The 25,810-nt window shown below is 28.9% G+C and overlaps 1 protein-coding gene across 1 annotated transcript; it reads right to left on the bottom strand.

Annotated features, from left to right (window-relative positions):
* Positions 1-13,276: 13,276 nt before the first annotated feature.
* LOC125419898 (uncharacterized) lies at positions 13,277-15,804 on the bottom strand. Its single transcript, XM_048466447.2, has 5 exons — positions 15,765-15,804; positions 15,344-15,659; positions 14,231-14,359; positions 14,040-14,129; positions 13,277-13,934 (listed from the first exon to the last, which is right to left on the bottom strand). The coding sequence occupies exons 1-5, from the start codon at positions 15,802-15,804 to the stop codon at positions 13,277-13,279; spliced, it is 1,233 nt and encodes a 410-aa protein (XP_048322404.2).
* Between the last annotated feature and the right edge of the window lie 10,006 nt (positions 15,805-25,810).

Genomic DNA, 25,810 nt, shown 5'->3' with positions numbered 1-25,810 from the left:
AATTAAAGCAATGAGTGTATAGCAAAATAAATAGTAACTGATAAAAGTTCCAAACATTCTTTTTTTCAATTCATTTACATATATTATAAATATGTGTTCTATTTATTAGAACCATGATATGTATAACAGAAAACACAATTAGTAAAGCCACGTAACATAAAAAAAAATATATAAAACAGATGTTATCTTAAGAAAACAATACCTCAATCACAGATATGCATATACTAATTGAAGGGAAGTGCAAATAGAGCCCTACATTGGTAGTAACTCTAAAAAAATTCAACATATATACCAAATTGGCTATTCCACCAATTGCTAATTAGTTTTTAGTTCAAACCTCATTTTTGCATGGATAAGTGGGTTAGATAAAGGCTGCAGACTCTCATCAAGTGGTATCAAAATCAGAAAAAATTGTTAGGTGGCTGGACCAATGAATCAAATGGTGATAGACCTCATATTAGAGTACGATAGAAAAGAAATTCATGATTGAAGGTCCAAACTTAATGATCGAAATTTTATACTGAGGTTGAGACTTCATGGTAAAGTGGTAGGCACCCTATGATAGACAATTATAGTGAAAAAGACATCACATGATTTGCGGTCAAAAACTTGCAAACAAAAATTTCATTTTGTGTGGTGGAAGCTCCATGGTGACATAATTTGCTTCCTCTCTCATTGGAGACCTCTCAACAGGATAGAAATGAAAGGGGTTGTCAGTTTGAGAGGGTGCTGGGATTGACATATGGAGATATCTCAGATGGACGAGGATGAAAGAGGTTATCGGTTTGAGAGATGTCAAATAAAAAAAGGTTATGTGGCCCTTGGTTTGAAGGGGTGATTCTTGGAAAATGCAAACAAAGTTTCACATCAGTAAAAAACTCTTAGAAAATTCATTATATAACTCAAATAGGCTACTTCATACATTGTCGATTGGTTTTTTGTTAGATCCTCACTTATGCCTGGGCAGAGGCTACAAACTCTCTACATTAGTTGATATACATACATAAATTTTGCTAAAAGACATGTCAATCCTGCACTTTAAAAGGCATGCCATCAACCCATTGTCAACAATAGACTTGAATATAAATGTGCATTCACTTCAGGTTCTATATGAATATAACGATTTTGAGAATTTCTTACCAAATTCATACATTCATATTAAAGTTTCATTTTCACATATGTATGCATACAAATCACCTCAACTGCTTCAATATTATGTGTATATATATATAGTTAAGTTCATATTAGGATAACCTGATATTTTTAATATCAAATATTTCTTTATTGGCCCTTACGTTATATCAAGTATTAGGGCTTAAAATTTAAAAATGGTAAAATATGCATTTATTGACATATTATTCAACGGGATCCAGTAATTAATAAATTTAGTTTTAAATATAGGCCCTTAAAGCGATATAAATGTTGAAAAAGTAAATCATACTATTAGTCCTTATATTAAAGACCTAATTTGAGTCGAGTTGTATATATATATACAGTTTATTATGATAAGAAACTTATGGAGAAAGATAATGAAGGATATTCATCCATAGCCTTTAGATTAAGAAAATCATACAGATTTAATAGCTATGCATGTTGTCCCTCATAATTCATTTCCATAAATCCTTTATATATTTTGTCAATATATATATGTGTATATATATATATATGGCATATTGAAGGAAACAAATGTTACTGCTAATCTCGCTGGCAAATGTAAAATATTGTTTAATCAAAGTACATAAATCAAAATCACTTAGCTTTATTTTTATGTTTGTTGTTTACCTCCATATCATATGCATACTCCATATTCTATGATCTATTCATCCTAAGAAACTTTGTACAATTTTGTGCGATAATTTGTGGTATCTAATATTCTGTGAAAATCAAATTAGATCCTATAACTTTTCTTTGAAATTAAATTAGGGGCTAAAGGATTGAATCAGATATAAAGAAGGCCATGCATACATAATTTTAGCTATAAGAGATTTATGAAACAAAGTAAAATTATTTCCAAAATACTGAGTAATTAATCTCTTTTGGTCCATTTGTTGAGCCCAAAGTATTAGCCCAAAGTCTTAATCCATTTATTCAAACAATTTATTTAATACAAAAATGCTATTTTATATATATATACGCACACTTTCAACCCATATTTATATGTTCTTTTTATTCTAATATATGCTTATATATATATATATATATAATATTTAAATCAACTTTATACATATATATTAATATATGTGTATACTTATACGGCTTTGATATGAGAACATCCTTATAGACAAGGACTATGAGGGATAGCCATCTACAACCAAGAATCATGAAAATCATGCAGATCTAATGGTTATGGATTCTGTTCTGTCAATCTTTCTCCTAAGTCATTTACCATATCATTTATGTATATTGGAAATGATATGGTAAGGAACTTATGAAGAGAGACTATGAGGGGCATCCTCCACAGTGTTAGATCTGCATGATTTTTGTGATCTAGCAGTTGAGGATGGCTACCCCCTTATAGTCACTCTCCATAAATTTCTTATTATATCCTTCCGCTTATGTGTACATCCAACAATATCATTTGAAAAGAGAATCTTCTCCCTTCTATTTTGAATATATATATATATATATATAAATCAAGGGGAAGTTAGGTTGGACAAGTAAGCCATCATTTCATGCTTTCTCTCCCACCAAAGCAAATCTAATCTTTATTTCTCTCCTTTTCTCTCTCTCATCTTCCTAAGACCAACTGGTATCATTTGCCCCATCTAAATTTAAGATCCAACAGACATTCAAATGAATCAGCAAATATCTATGGTTAACTTATGTATTATCCAGCACTTCAAGAGAATCTTTGGATTTTATCCATATTCATGATAAATAAAGGAATCAACCCTCTTTTGAACTTTTTCTCCCTTTTTATCCATGATAATTGCTAAATTTTGCTATTATATAGTGGATAATAAACTCATTGATGGATAAAAATGGATGTTATAAGAGGATTTGGATCCTCCCTAAACAGAAGACATCCTCTTTTACAAAAGACTTTCTTCTTCTTCCTTCTTTATAAAAGACCTTATTCTTCCTCCTTTTAACCCACATTAGAACCTCTAAATTACTCTTTCAATCACTTTTAAGAGAAAAGGCAAGACATGATAGCTCAAGTTTTAAAAACCTAAGGATTATCCTTATGCCTTTAGAAAGTTCACTTCATTTATGTCTAAGCTCATAGTTTAGTTTAGCTAACTCATAAAAACTAATAAATATATCACAAATTTGTTCTCTTTGCTTTTTTAAACCTTTCCTTGTTTTACTTTATATTTGAAAGACGAAGAGTATTTTTGTTTGCGTATATTGATGTACATATTTTATATATAAAAAGAATATGTGGGTATGCATATTTCGTTGTTAAGTGTTTCAAAATTTATTGTTATACATAAATAATAATTTATGTTATACTTAATTGCTCATAATATATATAAATGAAAATCTAATTAAACTATATTTTGGTTTTGATTTATATATCCAGATGCATATGCTAGTGTATGTTTATGTGGCTTGAATGATGGATTATATGTATTTTTTTTTAATTTTTTTACTTTGATATATATACATATATATTTCTCCTTATGCAATACTATATCTACTTATTTTATGAATAGATGACAATCTAGTTTACTATATCTACTTATTTTATACATAGATGACTATCTAGTTTATCTTTATTTAAGCCATTTATATGTAAAAAAATATATGTTATTTTTATTCATCTGGATGACATTGTTTTCTTCATCTGGATATATTATTCTCACCATATCACATACACTATTTTACTCATTTGGTTTACAGGATTTTTAACTCCTCCGAATTATACATTTTTCTACTTTTTGCATTACATATTTCTACTATTTTCTCTAAATCATCTTCTCCTCTAATTTTTCTTCCTTTAAGGAGTTATCTTAACCAGTGTTCATGTATATAATTTCCTATTTATAACTCTGGCATATATTTTTTATTATATGTCAAAGAGTGTTAGTCCAGTAGTTTTTAATAAGCCACTTTATGCTAACATATTTTCCTTGAAAGCTCCTTGTTCTTTTAGGTGGTATATATATTTTTTCTGATTTGTGACTAGATGTTTTTTTAAAGTCAACATCAAATTGCAAGATACCTAACTCCACCACTCAAAGAATCCAAGGAATAAATTCGAGCATGTGAGACCATCCGTACAAGCCCAATCTAAAAGCACATATGAAGCCCAAACCCCAACACTATTTCTAAAAAAGTGGGCATATTTATAACCTATATATAATAATAATAAAATATAACCAAAAGTTATTATGTGCATATAAAATCTTGAAAGTTAGCATGTACATAGATAAAAGTTTATATTAATACTAGGTATGGTCACGTGCGATGCACGTGGCTTGGATTAAAATTTGAATGTTTAATAGCTTTTAAGTAATATGGAAAAGTTTGAATTAAAAAGTTGTTAAATTAGTTTTTTTAATTAACATTTTTCAATTTTTTTAGAAGGATTTAATCTTAAATTATTAACAAACATAAAGAAATTAATCATTTTATCCCAAGTTTTTCATAAATTTAATACCCAAATCACATCATATAATTTTGAAGTAAGAACACTTCCAACTCTTAGATGAACAGAAAATCTAGAAAAGCGGAAAATTTGAAAAAACAAAAACCATTATTGTTCGTAATTAGATTCCAGCTTCATCCTTTCAATTTTTTTTTATTTTTTATACACCAATCAATATTGAGATGTTTTAGATATTTAGTGAGAATAAATTAATTTTAAAACTAATTAAAACACAAACAATTTATTTTGATTCTAGTCCATTATCATTAAATTTAATTTATTCATGGATTTATATATTAACTAAAAGAAACACAAAAAATAAAAAATGATCATAGGAAATATAAGTACAATCATAAAAACTCATAATTACTATTTTACTTTCGTTAAACAAAAAGTTGTCATAAAATACTTGTGTCATACATGAATCTATCTTAGCATCATTGCTATCTTCCTAAGATAAATTGCAAGATTTAATAGAAATGTATTAGGTTATACCTAAATCAATTTTCTATTACATCTTGCAATGTACAAAATAATAATATTAGTGCTACTATCATAGTATAGTCTAAATATGCTATAAGTTCACAAAAGACTGATAATAATCTACTTATGAACTGATAGTAATCTATTATGTCCACATTAACAAAAAGATGGTTCCCATGATAACAAATTAAGCATTGTCTTTAAGCTCGGCAAACTACTTCCTACCCCCTTCACCAAATTCTAAATGAGAACTTTCAACATTCAGCGCTATTGGATTTGCCTCACCTGCACTTTTGGAAATCATCAGCTTTAGTTTCTTTGTTGCATTGTTTCTTACAGTAGGCTTTGAAACCAAATCAGCTAGGACTTTATCTTCATTGCTCATTTGCTCTATCTTAGCATTGTCAACACTTCCAGATATATCTGATTTTGAAAGTTGTAATATATATGCATTAGAACATTAAATAAAAGCTTATGTAATTTCACTTAGGATATAATGTATCAAACATGTTCATACCTCTCAATTCAGTTATGCCTAATGATTTTCCACTTTGCTCTTCAACAATTCTAAAACTTGACTAACTTCAGCATCATTTGAAGTATCTATTTGTATTAATGTGTTGATTTCTTTTGAAATAGTATCACAAACAGAAAGGATTGTGTATTTCCATCTTGTAATATCACGATATTCATGTTTAGATGTTTTAACTTGAATTAGAAGCTTATGACTACTGGATAATGTGGCAATTTTTTCAATATCTTTAACAGAATCCTAAAAAAAAAAAGATTCACAGTTGGTACTCACATAAGCATTTACATCATTTATATATGTTGTTTCAAAGAACAAGTTAAAACTAACCAGTCATTTCCACAAACACATATGAAAAGAATTATATTACCCCATCAGATTTATTCATCAACTCATATGCAGTGCAACCAAGAAATTTTTCAGCTTGATTTCCGAACAATGTAGCATTCAAAGATGAAAACTCATCTATCAAATCAACAATGACTCAACACCTGAATAACGGAAGAATTACCAGTTAGAGGTTATAATTAATCATAAAATAAATAATATGAAATGTCTTATACAATAACTGAATAAAGTATTTCACATTATACAAAATTGAAGTGGCACTGGGTGGAGAGAGTAGAGGCAAAGATTGAGGCATTAACCTAATGGATTACTTAAACACGATCTCTGTTTAAGTTTGATTTTTGATTTTCAAATAGTGGTGATTAATTTCAATTATTAATTTTTGTGGATCTCAATTATTATGGCAACTAAATATCCGAAAATACTCAAAAGATAGTGGAGTTTTTCTTGCAACAAATCTCGTTATTTTGGCTAGCAAGCATGATCCTCCATCATAATGTAGCCTATTTTTGCTTTTAAATGCAGCATATTGACAAATGAGCAAAAGTTATAGAATGGGGTGATTGCTAGGGGCTCAACAAATGTACAAATCGATCAGTGCAAGGTATAATCATATCTTTTTTATGTTTCATTCTTGTCCTATTCATTAAGATCAAAGCTTTATCTTATGTTTCACACCTGAGATGAAAAATATAATATCATTGATTATAAATTTTTCATGCATAATTAATTAGTGTGTTTTTAATGGGGAAAAAAACCCAGTAGTTGTAAGTTACTATCATATAATGATGATTGCATAATTGGATGATAATAACAATAATAATAATAATAATAACAACAAATATTTGTGTGCATACCTTGGCATAGCTTTAACTTGATCATCTCTGCAATACAAGCAGTTAAACCTCTGTTCAAATTCATATCCAGTTGCTTTTGTGCATTTTTCACAGCTTAAGTACCAAAAAGGTTGAATCAAATTTGTCACTTTGATGTGACCATTGATCCAAAAACTTCTCCTCTGTTTACATAATAAAAAGTACAAACATATCTTAATATTATAGTTGTTAATAATTATAAACAAAATAATAGTCAAGAAATTTACCGTATTAAGTTGATTATCTATCATCTTAATGGTAACGATGTCCTCAGCAGAAGGAAGTGTAGACAGTGACTTTGTCTCAAGACCAATCCGTCCACATATTATGTCCATGGCTTTTTCAGCATTAGCATTATACCTGTAATTGCTCAAATTAATTATAGCTATTTTTATTTTTTATACAAGAAAAATTGTTCTAAATTTAAACTCCAATATTAGTTTACCAAATTGATAAAGCAGCTGCTTATGGTATCTCCGGTTCAATAACAAACGAACTGGAGGATTTGGTTGAAAGTGAGATACCTGTATGATGATATAAATAATACAAATATGCATGTAAAAAATTGAATTAATAAAAACTAATTTAGAAAATTGCTGACTATTTTAATTACATAAAAATTGTTCAAAAATAACATCAATTGTAGTGTAGTCATTAAGGAAACATACCATTATATGAGCTAACTTTAAGTCGACATCCAATTATGATTAGTTTTCTATTCATAATATTCAAAATTTGAGTACATTCATTGTTCACAAATTGGTTCCACATGGTAAGCATCACAGTATCCATACTGTCCATAAAATTAAAATCAAAATTCAGAAAAATGTTTATTAACTTATTTTATAATTAATAATTATTTTTATTTTTTTGGAATACTTACTTATCATTCATCAAAGTCATCTCTTGGGCAATCTCTAAACCATCATTCGTGATTATCTCCTTTTTTGGCTTGATTTCAATCGCTATTCCAATCACATCTGATGATAAACAAATTCAAAACTTAATTAAAATGTTATAGATCATTAGAAATTTGTCCACATGATGAAGTAAATATAAATGAAAAGTTATAAAAATATAGCTGAACAAATTGACTATATAGAAAAACATACCGACGTGGGATAGAGAATCAATATAAGTGTGTAGCCGTGATAACGGAACAAAGCTGTAAACAGCAGGCACAATTACCTCTGAATCTCCAGTCACTTCTTCCACAATGGTTCGACCATTTATAGTCCATTGCAAATTATTTTGAACAATATAATATTGTGCACCAATTTCTTTAACCCAAGCATTAGAAATATAATAATTTTTCCCAATTATGAGTGTGTCTCGGAAGATGTGAATGTCTCCACCATATATTGTGGCCTGGATCTTATTACCCTATATAAGAAAAACAAGAGACTTAAAATTGAGTTATATATGAAACAAATTATACAAAATAAATATATTATCAAAACAAACTTACTTCTTCATCAGCTAAGATTAACCTTTGATATTTGTTTGGACTTGATTTAGAAACTCGTGGCATTGCTTTCTCAATAACCACCACTTTTATTGTCCAACCTCTTTGTTGAGCTTGAATATCCTTTATTAGCTTTACTTCTCTAACCATTTTGCTATATTATATTTTAGAAAAACATAAAATGAAATCACTATGAATCAAATAAACCAAATTATAAATGACATAATCATTGACTATTTATTTATTTTTTAGACTGAGAGAAAAAAAACAATGACCATCACGATCTCTTGTGGGATTGCATGCTCTCCTACTACTTTTTCTTTTTCTTTTTTTTTATTGTTTTTTTTCCCACCTAATAAAGGGATTGTTTTGTTAATTATGAGTTTAGAGCTTTAATGAATGTTGGGGTTAGTTAAAATATATTGTTCAATTCTGAAAATGAGTTTTATTATTTTTGTTTAGTTATGTTTGTCTGATGGTGTGGGGTTTAAGGATAGAACAAAAGAATAATCTTAAAGCAAGGTTTTTGAGGGTGGTTCTTTTTAAAATGATTAGATGTTATGTGAATGCTAAGGACATTTATTTAAGTATGGTTTTAGTATAATAATGGGGAAAAAAAAGGGAAAAAAAAAAAAAGAAGAAGAAGAATTGATGTGTGTTTTTGGGCATGGGTAGAGGGTACTCAACTTTTGCTCTACTTAATTAAAAAGCTTTTCGTTTAATGATTTAAAAAAGAAAAAAAAAACAATGGGTATGACGAAAAAAAAAAAACAAAAAAATGAAAGTCTTTAACACGTGTGGGAAAGAGACATGATAGGTAGGAGAATGCCAAAAGAGAAAGCTTATTTTAATTTTAAGCACCACCACTTGAGCAAGTGTGAAAATTTTGTAGCCAACAATTTATATTAAGTTGTTTTTTACATGGTGTTCATAAAAAGTTTTTTTATTTAGATTTTGGTTGGTTGTTGAATATGCTACATTTCATTTTGCAATTTTTAAAACAAATAATGAAATAAGGGAAGACTATAGAATGAGGAACACGGATGCTCTGGCAGTTGTTAGAGCTCTTAAAAAATGAATGTTTGAGATAATCTACGCAGACAAGCTAGTCCTTTTGTTAACATAAATACATGTTGGTTTTTCATATATCAATATGTGATATTGGGTGAAGAACTGAAATATAAATCATATGCATGTGCACACAAAAGCAATGAAAAATGCAAAGATCCATGCACAATGAAATTCATGAACTCACAAAAGAATTGAAATGCACGAGGAAATTAAGTAATAAGACAAAGGAATGGAAAAAATTAAAGTTACCAATTTTGTAGTGAATAACACAATCCTCAGGTTCTTTGTCGTCACTGATAAAGAGAGTAGGGGGAGAGAAAAGCTGAAAACAAAAAAAAAATAGAAAAGAAAAAAAGCCAATGGCATTTAAATACTGAAAACCAAGGAAATAGACTTTAAAATATTATAAATCAAAATCTTTACTTACATGGTAAGTCAAAGTCCTTTCTGAAGTACAATAATGAAGTCCAAAATTTTGTATAAAGTACACCAACTCCATCCTTACCATACTGTAAGTCATCATAACCATAATGCATGTCATACCACAACCCCTGACACCTGTATGGCAAAATAAAAAAAGAAGCATAAAATGTGGATCTCACTAGTATGACAACTGTTGAAGATCAAATATGTGATGGAACATTCAAGGATTTTAATTAACGTAATAGATAAAAGATAAAAGGCTAATGCAAAGCAATAGTTGGAGTAAGTCCAATCCATTATTTATTAACAAAAAAGTCCGGCCCATTTAACAGAAATTTATTTAATATTTAAAGTGAAAAAATTTACTACATCTCACATATGATAAAATATTCAACAAAAATATTTATTTTTTTTTAATTTACTTTGAAAATCATATATATATATATATATATATTGTATGCGAATATTTATATACACATCAAAACATAAATTATTTCTGCATTTTACATTTATTTTTTTATACATATTGGATCAAATCAGTATCATATTATATATATATATACATGCTGGTATATTTGATAAAACATTTAGTAAAAATATTTGATTTTTTTAATTTATTTTAAAATTCAATTTATATGCATACACATGAAACCATAACATATTTCTTAATGGGATATTGTAAACTTGTAGCTGTCCTTACCTTTTTTTCAATAGCTCTTTACATGTTGATTTTTTTATTAGATTAATTTAATATTATATGTAAATAGTATATATTATCTAATATACCATGCTTTTTTAGTCATGATATTATTTAAAATGAAAATTATTTTAATCTATGTAAATGGTATTAACTTGTTATTTTAATTAAAAGATATATGCAGGAGAATTTTTGTTACATTTTTGTATTGAAAAAAAAAAGAGTACATAATATATTATATATATATATATATATATAATATAATGGACATCTAAAAACCTTATCAAGTAAAAACATCAATATAATAAATCTTTTATAAGTGATAAATTTAATATTTATATAAAAAAATATGTTCAAAAACAAAAAATGATGTGTATTGACATCTACTTATTCTAAGGTTATGTTTATTTATATATAAAAATACCATGCCATTCAACATGTTACAGCCTCCTGAAGAAAATTTAATTCAACCATAATTATCCACAGAACAAATAACGATGCACTACAATCCAAAATAGGAAAAGAAGGGCAGTAGGTGTGACAAAGGAAAAACAAATTAAGCATGCTTTGACCATACTGGTGAACGATACTAAATGATATGATAGAATCAACTCAAATATAGAAATTAAAGACGTAAAACCTGAAATTAGTTTCCCTTGATATAGCTTCGAAGAAGCATGCAGAATGTAGACAATATAACGAAAGCATAGAAAACATACCTTTCTTTCAAAGCAGGTATTAGGAGGGGGTACATTTAACCTTGCTTTCCAATCTTGAGAACTAAGGAGCAAAAGAAAAGGGAGAGAAACTATCAGATTGCATGAAAATTAAGCATCACAACTAAGATATTTTTGGCAAAATTAAGCAAAAAAAGACACCCTAAACCCTAGGAAAACGCTTGAAAACATTCTTTAATATAATTCAAAAATGCTACTGCATAACTATAAACAAACATATCCCTGATGCATAATTGTATCCAAACCAACACGCATTGAAAAACATAAGACTATTGTACAGAGCCATTTCCTAACCAGGGATATCCTACATATATAGATACTTGGCACCAATATTTTCAGCTTGTTTCTTCATTTGTGGTGGGGTAGAGAGGAGAAGTGTTCTCAATTTTCAAATTGCTAAAACCATCATACCGAAACATATTTATAATGTACCGATATACGTTGCTGGTTTAACTCACCATTTGCTTCAATAATGAAGAAACCATTTGAATTTGGCAATTCTTAAAAATCTCAAGTCAAAAAGTAGTAGTCAACTATCCTTCTTTTATTATTATTATATTTGTATTTTTCAAATTTAAAAATTTTAATATAGTAAAAAAAATGATAATTAGCTTTGTTCCTAAATTATCAAAATAACAGTGAAAATGAAACTCAATATACTTCTTATATTGTCCTTGTCACATTAAGTAACAGGTGTCACACAATTAAAATATTTCAAAAGTCAGAAACTACCTCTCACTTAAAATGAATGTTATCACAAATTACCAGATAATTATGCATGACAACAGATGTTGTAGTGTTCAACATGTAGAGAAGCGTGATACATACACAATAGAGCATGTTGGTGGCCAAGTGTGTGCATGTGTATCTGTGTGTACGTACAATGCCCTTGCATCTAGCATCTTAGCCTTAGTGTAGTGTCTAGAAAATCACAAAAACGCTTCAATATCCCACATGTAGTGCCTAGAAAATCACAAAAAGGCTTAAATATCCTACTTGCTTGCTACTGATTTCATGAAAAAAAAATTCCAGGTAACTAAAAGTTAACAATGAGTCTTGAATGGAAACATCAAACCTGCTTTGGAGATATCCTTTTTAACACAAAGCCTCCAGCCTTGCCACAGTTTAAAATTCCATATTGACATTAACTACACGATTTCCATTTATAAAATGTCAGTTTATCACATTGATTTCAAACATTGTAAAGAACTTTAAAAGAAAAATGCATGAGAAAGATAGTAACTCATTAAGATAAATCCAAAGTAATTAGAATTAAAATTCAGACCAAAATAATTCCACTATCTGAGCAGTTAACAGTCAAACTAAGTTGCAAAGAACCTAAATTTATATTACTGACAGAGTAATATGTAAAAGGCTTATGCATATTTCAGAACAAAAAAGTAGTAAAAGTGTAATGCTTCATCGTATTCTTTTGGATGCTTAGCAACTTTTCAGCATTACACTAATTTCAGTAATATTCTCCAACACTAATTTCAGCATCTATCACATTTTGATCAAATCTATGACAAATTAATCTCGTTCCATTGCATAGCCCTTCAGAAGGATTAATATTCCTTAATAGTATAACTGGACAATTTACTTTTAATCTTAATTCATGTGGAGGAAATCCATTAGGCACCAACATATTCAAGAAATCTTCATGAATATCTTGTTGACTTTTATCTAAACATTCATCATAACTATAATATGTTATTGTATCACCTACAAATCTATTTATTAAGACATTATTAATTTGATCCACATAATCATTTTTAGGTGTTAAAATAGCTCTATTTATCATGAAATCCAAGTTTTCAGCATACTTTTCAATTTCAACAAATATATGTTTAATTAAGTTATCCAATGCATCTTCTTTATCAACATTTGGAACAATCATTTGACATGGCAATTTAATATAATCATCATGAATATATTCTTCAACTCCATCACCAATGCGTAACAAAAATTGAGCTCGCATATTTTGACTTAATTTTATTTTATGTAATTTTGGCCATAAATATGAATTAACTAAAGATGAATTTATAACTTCTTCTCTAGTACCTTTTGGACAAGGAGAACTTGTCTAAAATCCCCACCACAACAACTACTTTACCACCAAATAACAAATCACATTCATTTATATCTTGTAACATCTTATCTAATGATTCAATTGCTTCCTTTTTTACCACCGGAGCTTCATCCCATACTATTAAACTTGCATCTTTCATAAGTTTCGCTAATCCTGATTGTTTACTAACATGACATGTATTATGTTCTTCCATCACTAAAGGAATTTTAAACCTGGAATGAGCTGTTCTTCCAGCAGGTAAAATGGAAGCCGCAACTCCTGAAGATGCTGTAGCAAGGGCAATTAAACCTTTTGATCTAACAGCAGCAAGAATTGTTTTATATAAGAAAGTTTTTCCACTTCCACCAGGGCCATCAATGAAAAACAAACCAAGTACTTTAGAGAACACGTTATCTAATATTTGATCGTATGCATATTTTTGTTCAATATTTAAAGATTGTGCACATGCAATATCATCATCATTTATAACAATCGATAATTCCTCACTAATTTCTCTATTATCATCATGAATATCATTGTCATCAATATCAAATTCCAAAAGATCATAATCAGCTAAAGTTTTTCCCATTGATTCCAGGATAATGTTAATATGTCCTAAAACTTTTGATCTTTTAACTCTATCACTATAATTTAAATATTTAAAATCATCAGATAATGCTTTCTCATATTTAATCCATAAATCTCTCAGATTACTTGGACTACAATATACTAATAAAGTAGCAAACAACCTTCGTAAACTATAAGGCATTTGGTACAAAGATGCTTCCTCCAAGCATAACTCAAAACTATTATCAATTCTAATAGACCATGCAACAAAGCTGCATCATGATATGATAAGCATTGAACACCATTTACACATTTAAGATCATCAAAAGATGTGGCTCCCCTAACATGATTTAATAATAATCTTAGATAATACCTCTCATGATCAAATGGATTCACATTTACAATTCTACCAACAACATCACACTGTTTGCGTATATTCCAAGTTTTAAATTGGGAGGACCAAACATAATGTGCAGGAAACTCCCTATATAATAATTGTCTACTGTTTACATTTACACAATTCATAACAAAATATTCAGTAAGCATAGTTTTTGCAAAGAAATCATTATTCACAACAGAATGTAAATTAACAGAATTCTTGAAACTCATCATTTGCTTATTTTCCAAATGAATTTGTAATGTCATTACATGTGGATGCATTTCATTTAAAGAAAAGCCATAAATTCTCCACATCGCTTCAGGCGGTGATATCCATCTAGCAGACTGAAAACTATGTATTTCATCAATATCTTCATTATTTTTAAATGACTTTATATTCATTGCAACTTTATCATGTCCTTTGTATATATATTTATATAAATATTTAACAGCCTTTATTGTAGAACATATTTCAACATTTATGTGGCAGTCAAACTTTGCAAGCAAATAAGGATTGTAAGGAACCACCCATCGATTATCTAGAACAGATCCTCTAACCTTAACTTTGCAACCTTCATCACGTCTTCTATACAATGGAAAAGAATTTTTCCCTAAAATAGTTTTTGATGTAAATGACATTGGAAATTTATTTTTACAAGTACCATCTTTTTTCATACATATGTTTTTAGGATTAAATTTTCCACAAGGTCCATGCATCATGTGTTTTTTTACAGCAGAAAATAAATGTAAATTATCATTCTTATTTGGTATTTCAGCACATACAATCTTATCAAATATATCGGGATATAGTAACTTTGAATTAGATTTTAAAATGATTAATATATGAGCATGTGGTAACCCTCTTTTTTGAAATTCAATTACATGTACATATGCAGCTACTGGACCAAAAATTTCATCTTTAAAAAGATCTTTCTTCAACTCTTCTAATTTAGCTCTAAACACACGTGAAACTAAATCTGGTCTATTTTATGCTTCCTCATTTTTTATCAATTCTTGTTTAATTTCTATCCAATTTGGATTGCATGTCATAGTAAGGAAAATATCTGGCTTTCCAAATATTTGAACTAAAGTCATTGCATCCATGTACCTTCTATGCATATCTCTAGGACCACCGATAAAAGTAGAAGGCAATATAATTCTTCGACCGACTTTTATGCCCCTAGTTTCTCCAACATCAACACTATCCATAATTCCTTGATACAATTCAGCATGAATTTCAGTTTGATTTTTTCTAAAATAATCAAGCCTAGAAGTTTCTAATTTTACATACATATCTACAACAAATTGTTGCAAAAGACGTCCTATATGCAAAATCATCGAATCATTTAGTGATCTAATTTGCAACTTATAAGAATAATACTCACGACATGAAACGCTATTTCTTTTCTTCTTCATTCCCATCACTGTAGAAACAATGCAAAGAAGATAAGTTAGCAGGACTATTGAAAATATATATACATACATAAATTCTGTTGTTTTAAAAAAAAAACAAAAAAAAAAAAATACACCTTCTGTTTCCTTATCAAGCATGTCTACAACAGAATCCATTTCAGTCACATTGGTCAAAAATTGACCTTCACAATATGATTGTCTTTTTTTTTGTTAATTTTTTTTATTCCTTAATGCCAACCAGCATCTCCAAAAGGAAATATCAAAGGATATTGTAATGCATCATAACAACCAAAATAGTATTCTATTTTATGACTATATCCAACTTGATTATACACAACAATTTCACGATTTCTATTTTTAGAATTCATATCTTCCATCCATATAGCAGCTACTTAAGATGCAGTGGGAAGATTATACACTCTCTGATCTAATCCTACATCAGATTTGATATGAATAGAATAATTTTGTAAATTTTCAATATCTTTCAAACTTCGAAAAAACTTTACGTAAGGATTCACAGAAAGAATATTGGTTATTTTTTGTAGCAACATTAAATTCATTGAATTAGAACAACAAAGACGATTTTCTAACTCATGTTCAGTGTCGTAAAAATATAATTGTAGATATGATGGTTGCTTATCCATAGGTAACAATTCATTTATGTAATGATAGACCTGTCCTTGTACACGAAAAGTGTAAATACCTTTATTTCTCATACAAAGTTGTTTATCATATTTGACACCAAAAGAAGTGAAAGCAAATGTATTATTGTAGGTTCTAACATATTTTCTAAATTCTTTTGCTTCTTCAGCATCTAAGGTAAATAATTCATACAACTCAATAGGCATTTTATTATGAACCAATAAAACTTCTCCATTTGAACAACAAAATCCTTTGGGTTCATATTGTAATATTTTAGCATTGTAATGATTACAAAATGTAGGATTTGATAGAACATGCACACTACTAACTATTTCTTTCAAAATGTTTTTTCGTTGCTTTCTTTTCTTACAAACACTTGTTCCTTTATTAGATATTAATGACTCATTTTCAATTTGATTTTTCAAATGTGCATTAACTATGCCACTCTTAGTTACATATCCAATGGGTAAATTTTCTGCATCATTAATACCAACCTGATTTGACAAAGATCCTAAATATATAATTTTTAACACTTCATTATGCGCATTTCCTTCTTTGGTTTGTTGCTTATTAATTAGTTTTTTTTTCCCTTTCGATTGTTTTGCATATCTTTCTCTTTTTTTCTTAATTGTTCTTCCTTCTTATTAACTATTACTAAATTATCATTATCTTTTATATGCATACCATTTGTCTTGCTCTTTTTAGAATAGGTGTTTTCTATTCCTAAATTATCTTCTTTTCTTCTTCCTTCATCAACACCTATCATTGCTTCAGATGTATTTCCAATGTTATTACTGTGACATTCAACAAATGAAGTTTTCAAAAATAAACAGTCTCGTCTGACATTTATGTTTAGTAATTCATTACGTAATAGCCTTTTCTCTCTTCGTTTTTTATTTTTTTCTTCTCTTTTAGCATTTGACATACTATCATATTTTTGTTGATCTTGTTTTTGTTTTTCCATACTCTCACCTATCAATGATAAATTAGAACTGAAAATATATACAAGCTTAACAAACTCTCTAATAAACAAAAATGAGGCCAAATTTAAGCTATAGCAACAACGCACACCTAAAAAACAAAATGTTTACAGAGACATCAGCAAAGAACTTAATTATAAATAATTATAAACACAAAAGGGAAAAAAAAAAAGAAAAAAAAAACCACACTTGCTATTTTTTTATTTAAAAAAAAAAAACACCTAAAAAGTGAGGCCAAATGTATAAATACCTGAACTTGCCAAACTTCTTAACAAACAAAAGTGAGGCCAAATGTAAGATGTTGCATAGTCAACACCTAAAAAAAAAAAAATTACGAAGAAACATTAGCAAAGTATATACTTATAAAAAAAAAAAAAAAAACTACACTTGCTAATTTTTTTTTTTTAAATAAACTTCTAATATCCAACACATATTAAAGATAAAATAAGACAGCAAATCAAATTTCTAAGGAACAAAAGAGCCAAAATCTACACTCTTTTTTAGGTTAAAAAATCAAATCCTTAGTCTATATATAAATATAAATACCTGAACTTGCCAAACTTCTTAACAAAAAAAAATGAGGCCAAATGTAAGATGCAGCAGAGTTAACGCCTAAAAAAAAAAGATTTAAAAAGAAACATTAGCAAAGTATATACTTATAAAATAAAAAATAAAAACTACACTTGCTATTTTTTTTTTTTAAATAAACTTCTAATATCCAACACATATTAAAGATAAAACAAGACAGCAAATCAAATTTCTAAGGAACAAAAGAGTCAAAATCTACACTCTTTTTTACGTTAAAAAATCAAATCCTTAGTCTATATATAAATATAAATACATCAAGGAAAATCACAATCATTTGCTATTTATTATTCAAAGCATTAAATGGCTGCTTCCTACTGCTAATGTTTCTTAGGTTCCTCCAGATGGTGAGTTTCCTGTCATGAACTACCGTATGACCCAAGAGTTCAAGCCTCCTTTTCGTATTAATGCTTTGATTGAAGAAGCAGGAGCACCTAAGGTGAATACTTCTACTTTTCACATATGAGCAGGATGTATTCAGGGTGATAATTTTTTCTGTTAATCATTACATGAAGTGTCTTGGCTTGATGGTTTTGGCAGATTATGGCTTTTGAGTTTAAAACATCAGTGGAATGTAATATTTAAATCATACTCAAAATATATGCACATCCTGGTCATAACAAACACCACCAGTTTAATAACAGTGAGATATCACAATCATAGCAGCTTTTCTTGCAGTCTATTTGAGCCATATATAGTCATGGCTCAGGGAAAACAATTTTTGGTTCGAGTTGCATTATATTGGATGTGCATTTGAGAGATCTTGGATGCTGAAGCAAGGCCAAGACAACTAATTATTATGTCTAGCTAGCATTCTAAGGGGCCCTAGAATTTACAATGAACATATAGTTTGGTCAATGTTTACACTTTGGTATTGTTGCAGGCTGAAGTGATTCTTAAAGTACATGCTGAGTTCCCTTCTAGCATTACAGCAAACACAGTTAGTGTCCAGATGCCACTACCTAAAAAAAACTACACTTGCTAATTTTTTTTTTTTTAAATAAACTTCTAATATCCAACACATATTAAAGATAAAACAAGACAGCAAATCAAATTTCTAAGGAACAAAAGAGCCAAAATCTACACTCTTTTTTAGGTTAAAAAATAAAATCCTTAGTCTATATATATAAATAAATACCTGAACTTGCCAAACTTGTTAATAAACAAAAGTGAGACCAAATGTAAGATGTTGCAGAGTTAACACCTAAAAAAAAAAAAAATTACAAAAAAACATTAGCAAAGTATATACTTATAATAAAAAAAAAAAACTACACTTGCTAATTTTTTTTTTTTTTTAAAACTTCTAATATCCAACACATATTAAAGATAAAACAAGACAGCAAATCAAATTTCTAAGGAACAAAAGAGCCAAAATCTACACTCTTTTTTAGGTTAAAAAAATCAAATAATAACATATATATATATAAATATAAATACCTGAACTTGCCAACCTTGTTAACAAACAAAAGTGAGGCCAAATGTAAGATGTAGGAGAGTTAACACCTTAAAAATATATATATATATATATATATATATATATATATATATATATAGAGAGAGAGAGAGAGAGAGAAACATTAGCAAAGAATATAATTATAAAAAATAAAAAAACTACACTTGCTAATTTTTTTTTTAAATAATAAACTTCTAATATCCAACAAAAGTTAAGGATAAAACAAAAATATAACATAAAGCTAAAAAGGCTTGACCTTCTTTATCTTTATCAACCAAGAAGATTAAAAGGAAATTGAAACTACTTTGAATAATATAAATTGGAACAAACATGGGCCTTGTGGGAGAGTTTGGAAACTATAGAGAAGGGGAAGGGCTAAAACTGATATTTCAAAAAACATAGCCTCCATGACAAATCACACATTACATTACTCTCTCTCTCTCTTTTACTTTCTCTCACTCTTTCTTTTCTTTTCGATTTCTTTTTTTTTTATTTCTCTCTCTCTCTCTCTCTCTCTCTCTCCATGAACCAGTCTAGTCAGGGTCCTTTTACTCAACAGCTAAGAAATACTACACTGGTTCCATACCATAAATGCAACTACAATTATAGAACCACTGGCTCAGGTTCCGAAACGCAGACCCACCTATTGATTCCGCTGGTGGTGCCATAAATCCTATCCTTTTCACCTGTTTTTACACCTTTCTTCTTCTTTTTTACTTGTTTTATTATTCCGGATTATAAAAGATTGAATATCCGCAGAATGGGCAGAATACATGTGTTGGTATGTTAAATATTGAAAATAAGAGCAACAAACAAGATACATATATTAATTTTTATGTGAATGAATCAAATTCCATATATGCAAGCACATATTAGAATTTTTTTTTTTTTTTTTTTTGGGTAACAGACATTTTCTTTGGAAAAAAAAAAGAAAAAAGAAAAAAGTAGACTAAAGAAATAGGATATTTTATTTCCACACAACAACACATGGAAAACCTTGATCACCCTATTTGGGGTTTCATTGTCTCTACATTCATAAATAAGATAAATCATAACCCAAAATACTTTAACAAGTTCACCAAGCTTATCAAATATGATCAATAGATTCCAAGTTAATGACTACATTGAAACAATACTGAATTCCAGAACCAACTAAAAGGTTTATGCGGCTTCCAATAACAAACAAATAAAATACAAACCCTAATCTTATTTTCTCTAAAATTGAAACAGATAAATAAGCTTGGTCCAAATTGAAAGGCAGAAAAAAACGCAATCTATACATGAATATGCATACTTGCAGACATACAGGAAGAGAATAATAGAGTTTGGGGGAAAATGGAAAGCCCATTAGAGAGAGAGAGACCACGGAGGATTGTTGAGGAGGAAGGAAGAATAAATAAGGAAAGAAAGAAAAAATAAAATATAATATACACTCACCAGATAACCCAAGCGACCTTGAAGCACATCCAAGAGTTATTTTTCTTTTCTTCTCTTCTGTTTTTTTTTTTTTTTTTTTGGGTGAATCTGAGCTTCAATGGAAGGAGGAATGAAGAATGCACAGGAGAGGAAAGATTCAACTTCCCGTACAAAAGTTGGTAGATACTTTAAAATACGTTAACAACCCTCAAATTTCTTCAAATTTCCAAAAGACATATCTAAATATAAGGAAATAAAATGATCTCTATGGGTATTTATGGATATACAAACTGAAAGTACAAAATAAAATAAAACGCAAAAAAAAATGGTCATTTTTGAACCATTATGAATAGTAAAATATGACCAAATCCTTTGGCTCTTCTCATTTATATTATAGACTAAGGATATATTCACAAAAGCCCTCAAAATTGTTGCATTTATTCAAAAGGATAGTAAATGTAACGATAATAGTTGTATTTTACTAACTAAATCTTCAAAAGAGGGTTCTAAGTTCGTAGTAATTTCAAATAATTGTTTGCTACAAAATGAAAGATTTGTGATGTATGCTTTATAAAAATTTAAATATTAGATTTAGTTCAGTTTAGGTACAAGGAAGAAGCAAAACTATTAGATACATATTTTGAAAAAAGCTAAATTAAAAAAAACTAAAAAATGTTAAATAAAATTTCCTTAATATGTATTACAAATGTAAACATATGTATATATATGTGTGTGTGTGTGTGTGTGTGTGTGTGTGTGTGTGTGTGTGTGTGTGTGTGTGTGTGTGCGCGCACGCGTGTTATTATTCTTTTATAAGTTTAACTAATTACTAATTAGAAAGTTAGCACTATTGCACCTTTAACTTTATTAGGGTTGGCGCTTTGTATCCTAAACAATTTCATTTGGTAGTTTGTAATCTAAACTTTCATATTACTTGAATTGTTGATCCATATATTAAAAACCAAACTGAATTAGTCATGTGCACATTGCATGATGCATTTTTAATGTAAATAAGGTCATTTTGCCTCAAAAATTAAGAATTTTACATTAACAGAAATTATGATTTTATTGTTAAAAAATATAAAAAATAAAAAATAAAAGTGCTTCAACCTTTCATCATGACATTTTCAAAAGGTGCTTCTCATTATTCACATTAAAACTAAACTAATATTTTGGCCAAAACACACACACCCTCATGAAAAATCTCCTACAAAATGGTAAAAGAAAAGAAAAGATAATCCCACTTTTTTCAACTTTTTTAAATTTATTTGTATGGTAAATAATGAAAAGTAGTGATAATGGTTTGCTAAATTTGTGCAAAGAGAGATGACAAAAATTTGCAAGTGCTTTCTCTCTTTTCTCAAGCTTTCACGAAGACAACAAAACTTCCTTCTTACATGTTTTCTCCTCCTCTCCCTCTAAGTATTTGATAAAATTCTTCTTCAAGATTTTTGCATTCAAAGTTCTTTCTTAATTTCTCTCTTTATATTATTCCTCTTCTTATTTCTTGTTAGTTCAATAAAATAATTAACAAATAAATTAATAAAAAAACTTCTTGCCCTTTCTTTGATATGGGACCTTGTTCTTTTCTTTCTTTACCATGGAAGAGTACGTTATGATGATGGGTGGTTGAATCATGGAATTTGAAGTTTTTTTTTTTTTTAATTAGAGATTTTGTCATTCTCCCCACTCTTCATCTTCAAGCTTACGAATTTTAAATCAAGCCTTAAGTATTTTCTTTGCCAACTTTGATCAAGCTACGCAAATTTTTTTTATCAATCTTCATCAAACAATGAGCACTAATTTTCATAGAAGTTTGAAAAAGCGGAACAACAAATTTTTTATCACAACCAGCCCTAATCTTCGTAGAACAATGGCAAAATCCCTAATCTTTATCCTCTCTCTTTCTCTCTCTCTCTCTTTCTCTTCAGATCACCAAGTTCTTTGGTTGCCTAATTTTTTATAATGCAATTATCTAGCACACTTGAAACAACAAATCACTAATTTCTTTTTCTTTTTCTTTTTTGAAACAACAAAATCCTTAATTTTTGATAATGCAAAATCCTTAATTTCTAAGGAAAAATGACGTTACTTACCCCTAAAAATTGCATCACTTGTTGTGCACATTACCAATTCCATTTGTTTTTTAATAGATGAACTAACAGTGCAAATTGCTAAAAAAAATTACTTAGGATGCAAAGTGCAAGTCTCGATAAAATTCAAAGTATAACGATATTGTTGGTGTCATCTCTTTATCAGACTTATCAAACAAAAAAAAATAAAAAATTCTTCCACTATGGAAAAAAATTGTAATTTTATTAGATATAGTTACAATCATAAAGGGTACAAATGTCTTAGTATCACATTACAAAAAATTTGTATGACTCCTAGTGTAATAAAAAATGAAAATTTATTTCTTGATTTTAATGTAAAAATAGGGACCCATGAATCTTCTAACCCTAATATAACTTTTGTTCCATCTGTTGGAATTATGGCAATTGTTAATGTAAAAGTTGTAAACTTGAGGCTAACACTGTAAAGCTTATGGATATTTTGTTTGTTATGTCTTAGTTAAGCTGGTTAAGCATGTCATGGTTAATCTTAGAATAAATTGTTTTAAAATAAGAAAACAGTTGAGAACACAAAATCAAAGTCGGCCAGGACAGGAGCTTGAGGTACTAGAGCTATTTATCACCCAGTACATAAGTGGTTGCTTATTATAAGGAGAATGTGTAAATGTGAGGTTTATCCTCATTTTGGAAAGAATAACAAACCAAAGCTGCATGATGATTAATAAGGTAGAGCTACTGCACGTCAAGTTGTTGGAAAATGCTTCAAGGTTAAGCATACTAAAATCATTACATGACTGGCATTCAAATTGCTACATAGTTAATACTAGTTTTGTATGGTTAGGATAGTTGATACAAACCTAATTTTCAAGTTAGCTTGTAGTATAAATAGGTATTGAAATGTAAAGAAAGGTGTGTGTCTATTTTAGATCACCAAAGAGGTCGAATATATGTCAAAATATACGTATAAGTTCATAATCAAAGTTGATATCAAGTTATTCCTCCATCTTTATTTCTACAAACCCAACAAAACCTTTTCACATTTATCTCTCCACCTTACTAGTTAAACTGCTTGTGGTTTACTGTTAAGCAGAATTTTCACCTTTCTACTTTCTTTTCTTAGAACCAACTTTGTCTTCCAATAAAATGATATCAAAGCTTACATTTTCTTGAAACCAGATTGGACTAGGCTTCAACATCATAATCCATAAGCAACTTTGAGGTAAAGATGATGGAACCAACGAAGGAGAAAGGAAAGAATCCATGTAATCCTATTGAAGAAACCAATCACGAGCTGAACACATGCTTATGAAAACCAAATGTTTCTTGTAGAACATGTAAGCACTTTGGACATGTTGAAAGGGTTCGTACATTCAAAGAAAAGAAGAAGCAAGAAAATGGTATTAAATAGGTTCAATAAATTTTGCACAAAAAGATAGCAAACAACCTTACAGGTATTTATAAAGGTACATCTTTAATTAACAGTAGCTATACAAATCATTTGTGCAATGATAGAGACATCTTCATCAACTTCTATCAAAGCATAACGGGCAAGATCAATATCACAAATGAAATAGTCATGGAAGCATATGGAAAAGGTGATGTTTAAATCTTGACTTATGAAGGTAATATGGTTATTTCCAATGTTTTGTATGTTCATGCCTTGATTAAAAATTTGTTAAATGTGCCTTAATTAATAAGAAGTGGTTATGAGGTGAGGTTCTTCAATGAGCGATCCCTAAAATGATGTTGAGTTGGTCAAGATCCTTTTAAGGAACAAAATCTTTGTTTTAGAATATGAAAATCCAAATTTGTATATGTTCAACAAAAATATCAAAAGAAAACAGTAAGATGTTCAAAAAAAAATGCCACAATCTTCATAAATCATTATCATAGAAGATGATGATGATAATAAGGAGGATATTGTTATTCTATTGAACAAGAAAGTTACTTCAATAATAAGCCAATAGAACATATCACATGGTGTTATTAAAAGCTATATTGTTCAAATTCACGGTGGAAGATGTTGAAGACCATCAAAATGAAGATGAAAAGCATGCTAAAAATTATTTAGATGTTAGAGTCAAGAAAAGGAGAAGAAGTTGAATCAAGGAAGAGCAAAAACAATATTGCATTTGAGAAGTGTTGAAATATATGTCCTTGTAAAAATGTAAGTGTGTTTTGCTTGTTAAGTTTAATGATCTTCTATGTATGTAACACCAACATTGTCAAGGAGGAGTGTTGGAATTATGGCGATTGTTAGTATAAAATTTATAAACCTAAAGCTAACATTATAAAGCTAACAAATATTTTTTGTTCGTTATTTCTTAATTTAAGTTAGTTAAGCTTGGATTTAACATCTCAATCCATAGATGACTTTAGAGCTAAAGATGCTATAACCATTGGAGGAGAAAAGAAAGAGGTTATATGTCTATTTAATCAAAGTGAAAACCCTATCAAGTTCAATATTGTAGGTTTTTATTGGTTCCTAAAAGTTTTATCTCCATTCTAACTTCTTCTAGATACCTACATGCCTTTTCATATTTGATTTTCTACCTTATTAGTTAAACCAATTGTGGTTTTGTGTTAAGCATAATTTTCTCCTTTCTACATTCTCTTCTTAGAACCAACTTTGTTTCCCAACAAAGTTTCTTTGATCTTAAATATTTTTGGAAAATACATCAAGATCTTCTCAATAATTCTTTATCAGGAAGATGCTCACCAAGCATTCAGATTAGGTTTACCACCTTTGTGACTTTGTTTGACAGATCCTTCATAAGTTCATCTTCCACCATTTTTAGCTTTGCAAAGTCTCTTTGGAGGTTGAGTATCTGCACCTGTCTAGCTCTCAAACTTCCTTGGAACTCCTCCTCAATCTTATCCCATGCTTCTCTTGTGGTTTCATATATCATAATCCTTATAAAGATATCTTCAATTACAATAGCTTTGCATTGCTACAATGTCTTGTACGATCTTGCATTTTATTCACTATAAAACTTGATTTGATTTTTGAAAAC

This window comes from Ziziphus jujuba, chromosome 1 (assembly GCF_031755915.1).
Source record: "Ziziphus jujuba cultivar Dongzao chromosome 1, ASM3175591v1".
In the NCBI taxonomy this organism is placed as follows: Eukaryota; Viridiplantae; Streptophyta; class Magnoliopsida; order Rosales; family Rhamnaceae; genus Ziziphus; species Ziziphus jujuba.
The sequence above is the reverse complement of the archived record's forward strand: the minus strand, read 5'-3'. Positions and strand labels throughout refer to the sequence as shown.

Bases quoted from the DNA above. Each gene is read 5' to 3' on its own strand.
- LOC125419898 (XM_048466447.2), bottom strand. From the start codon at position 15,804: ATGGATTCTGTTGTAGACATGCTTGATAAGGAAACAGAAG. The intron at 15,660-15,764 runs GTGTATTTTTTT...TTGTTTCTACAG, and splicing joins GCTTGATAAGGAAACAGAAG to TGATGGGAATGAAGAAGAAA. The intron at 13,935-14,039 runs GTTGTTTGCTAC...TTTAAATTATAG, and splicing joins ATGCCTTATAGTTTACGAAG to TGATAGAGTTAAAAGATCAA.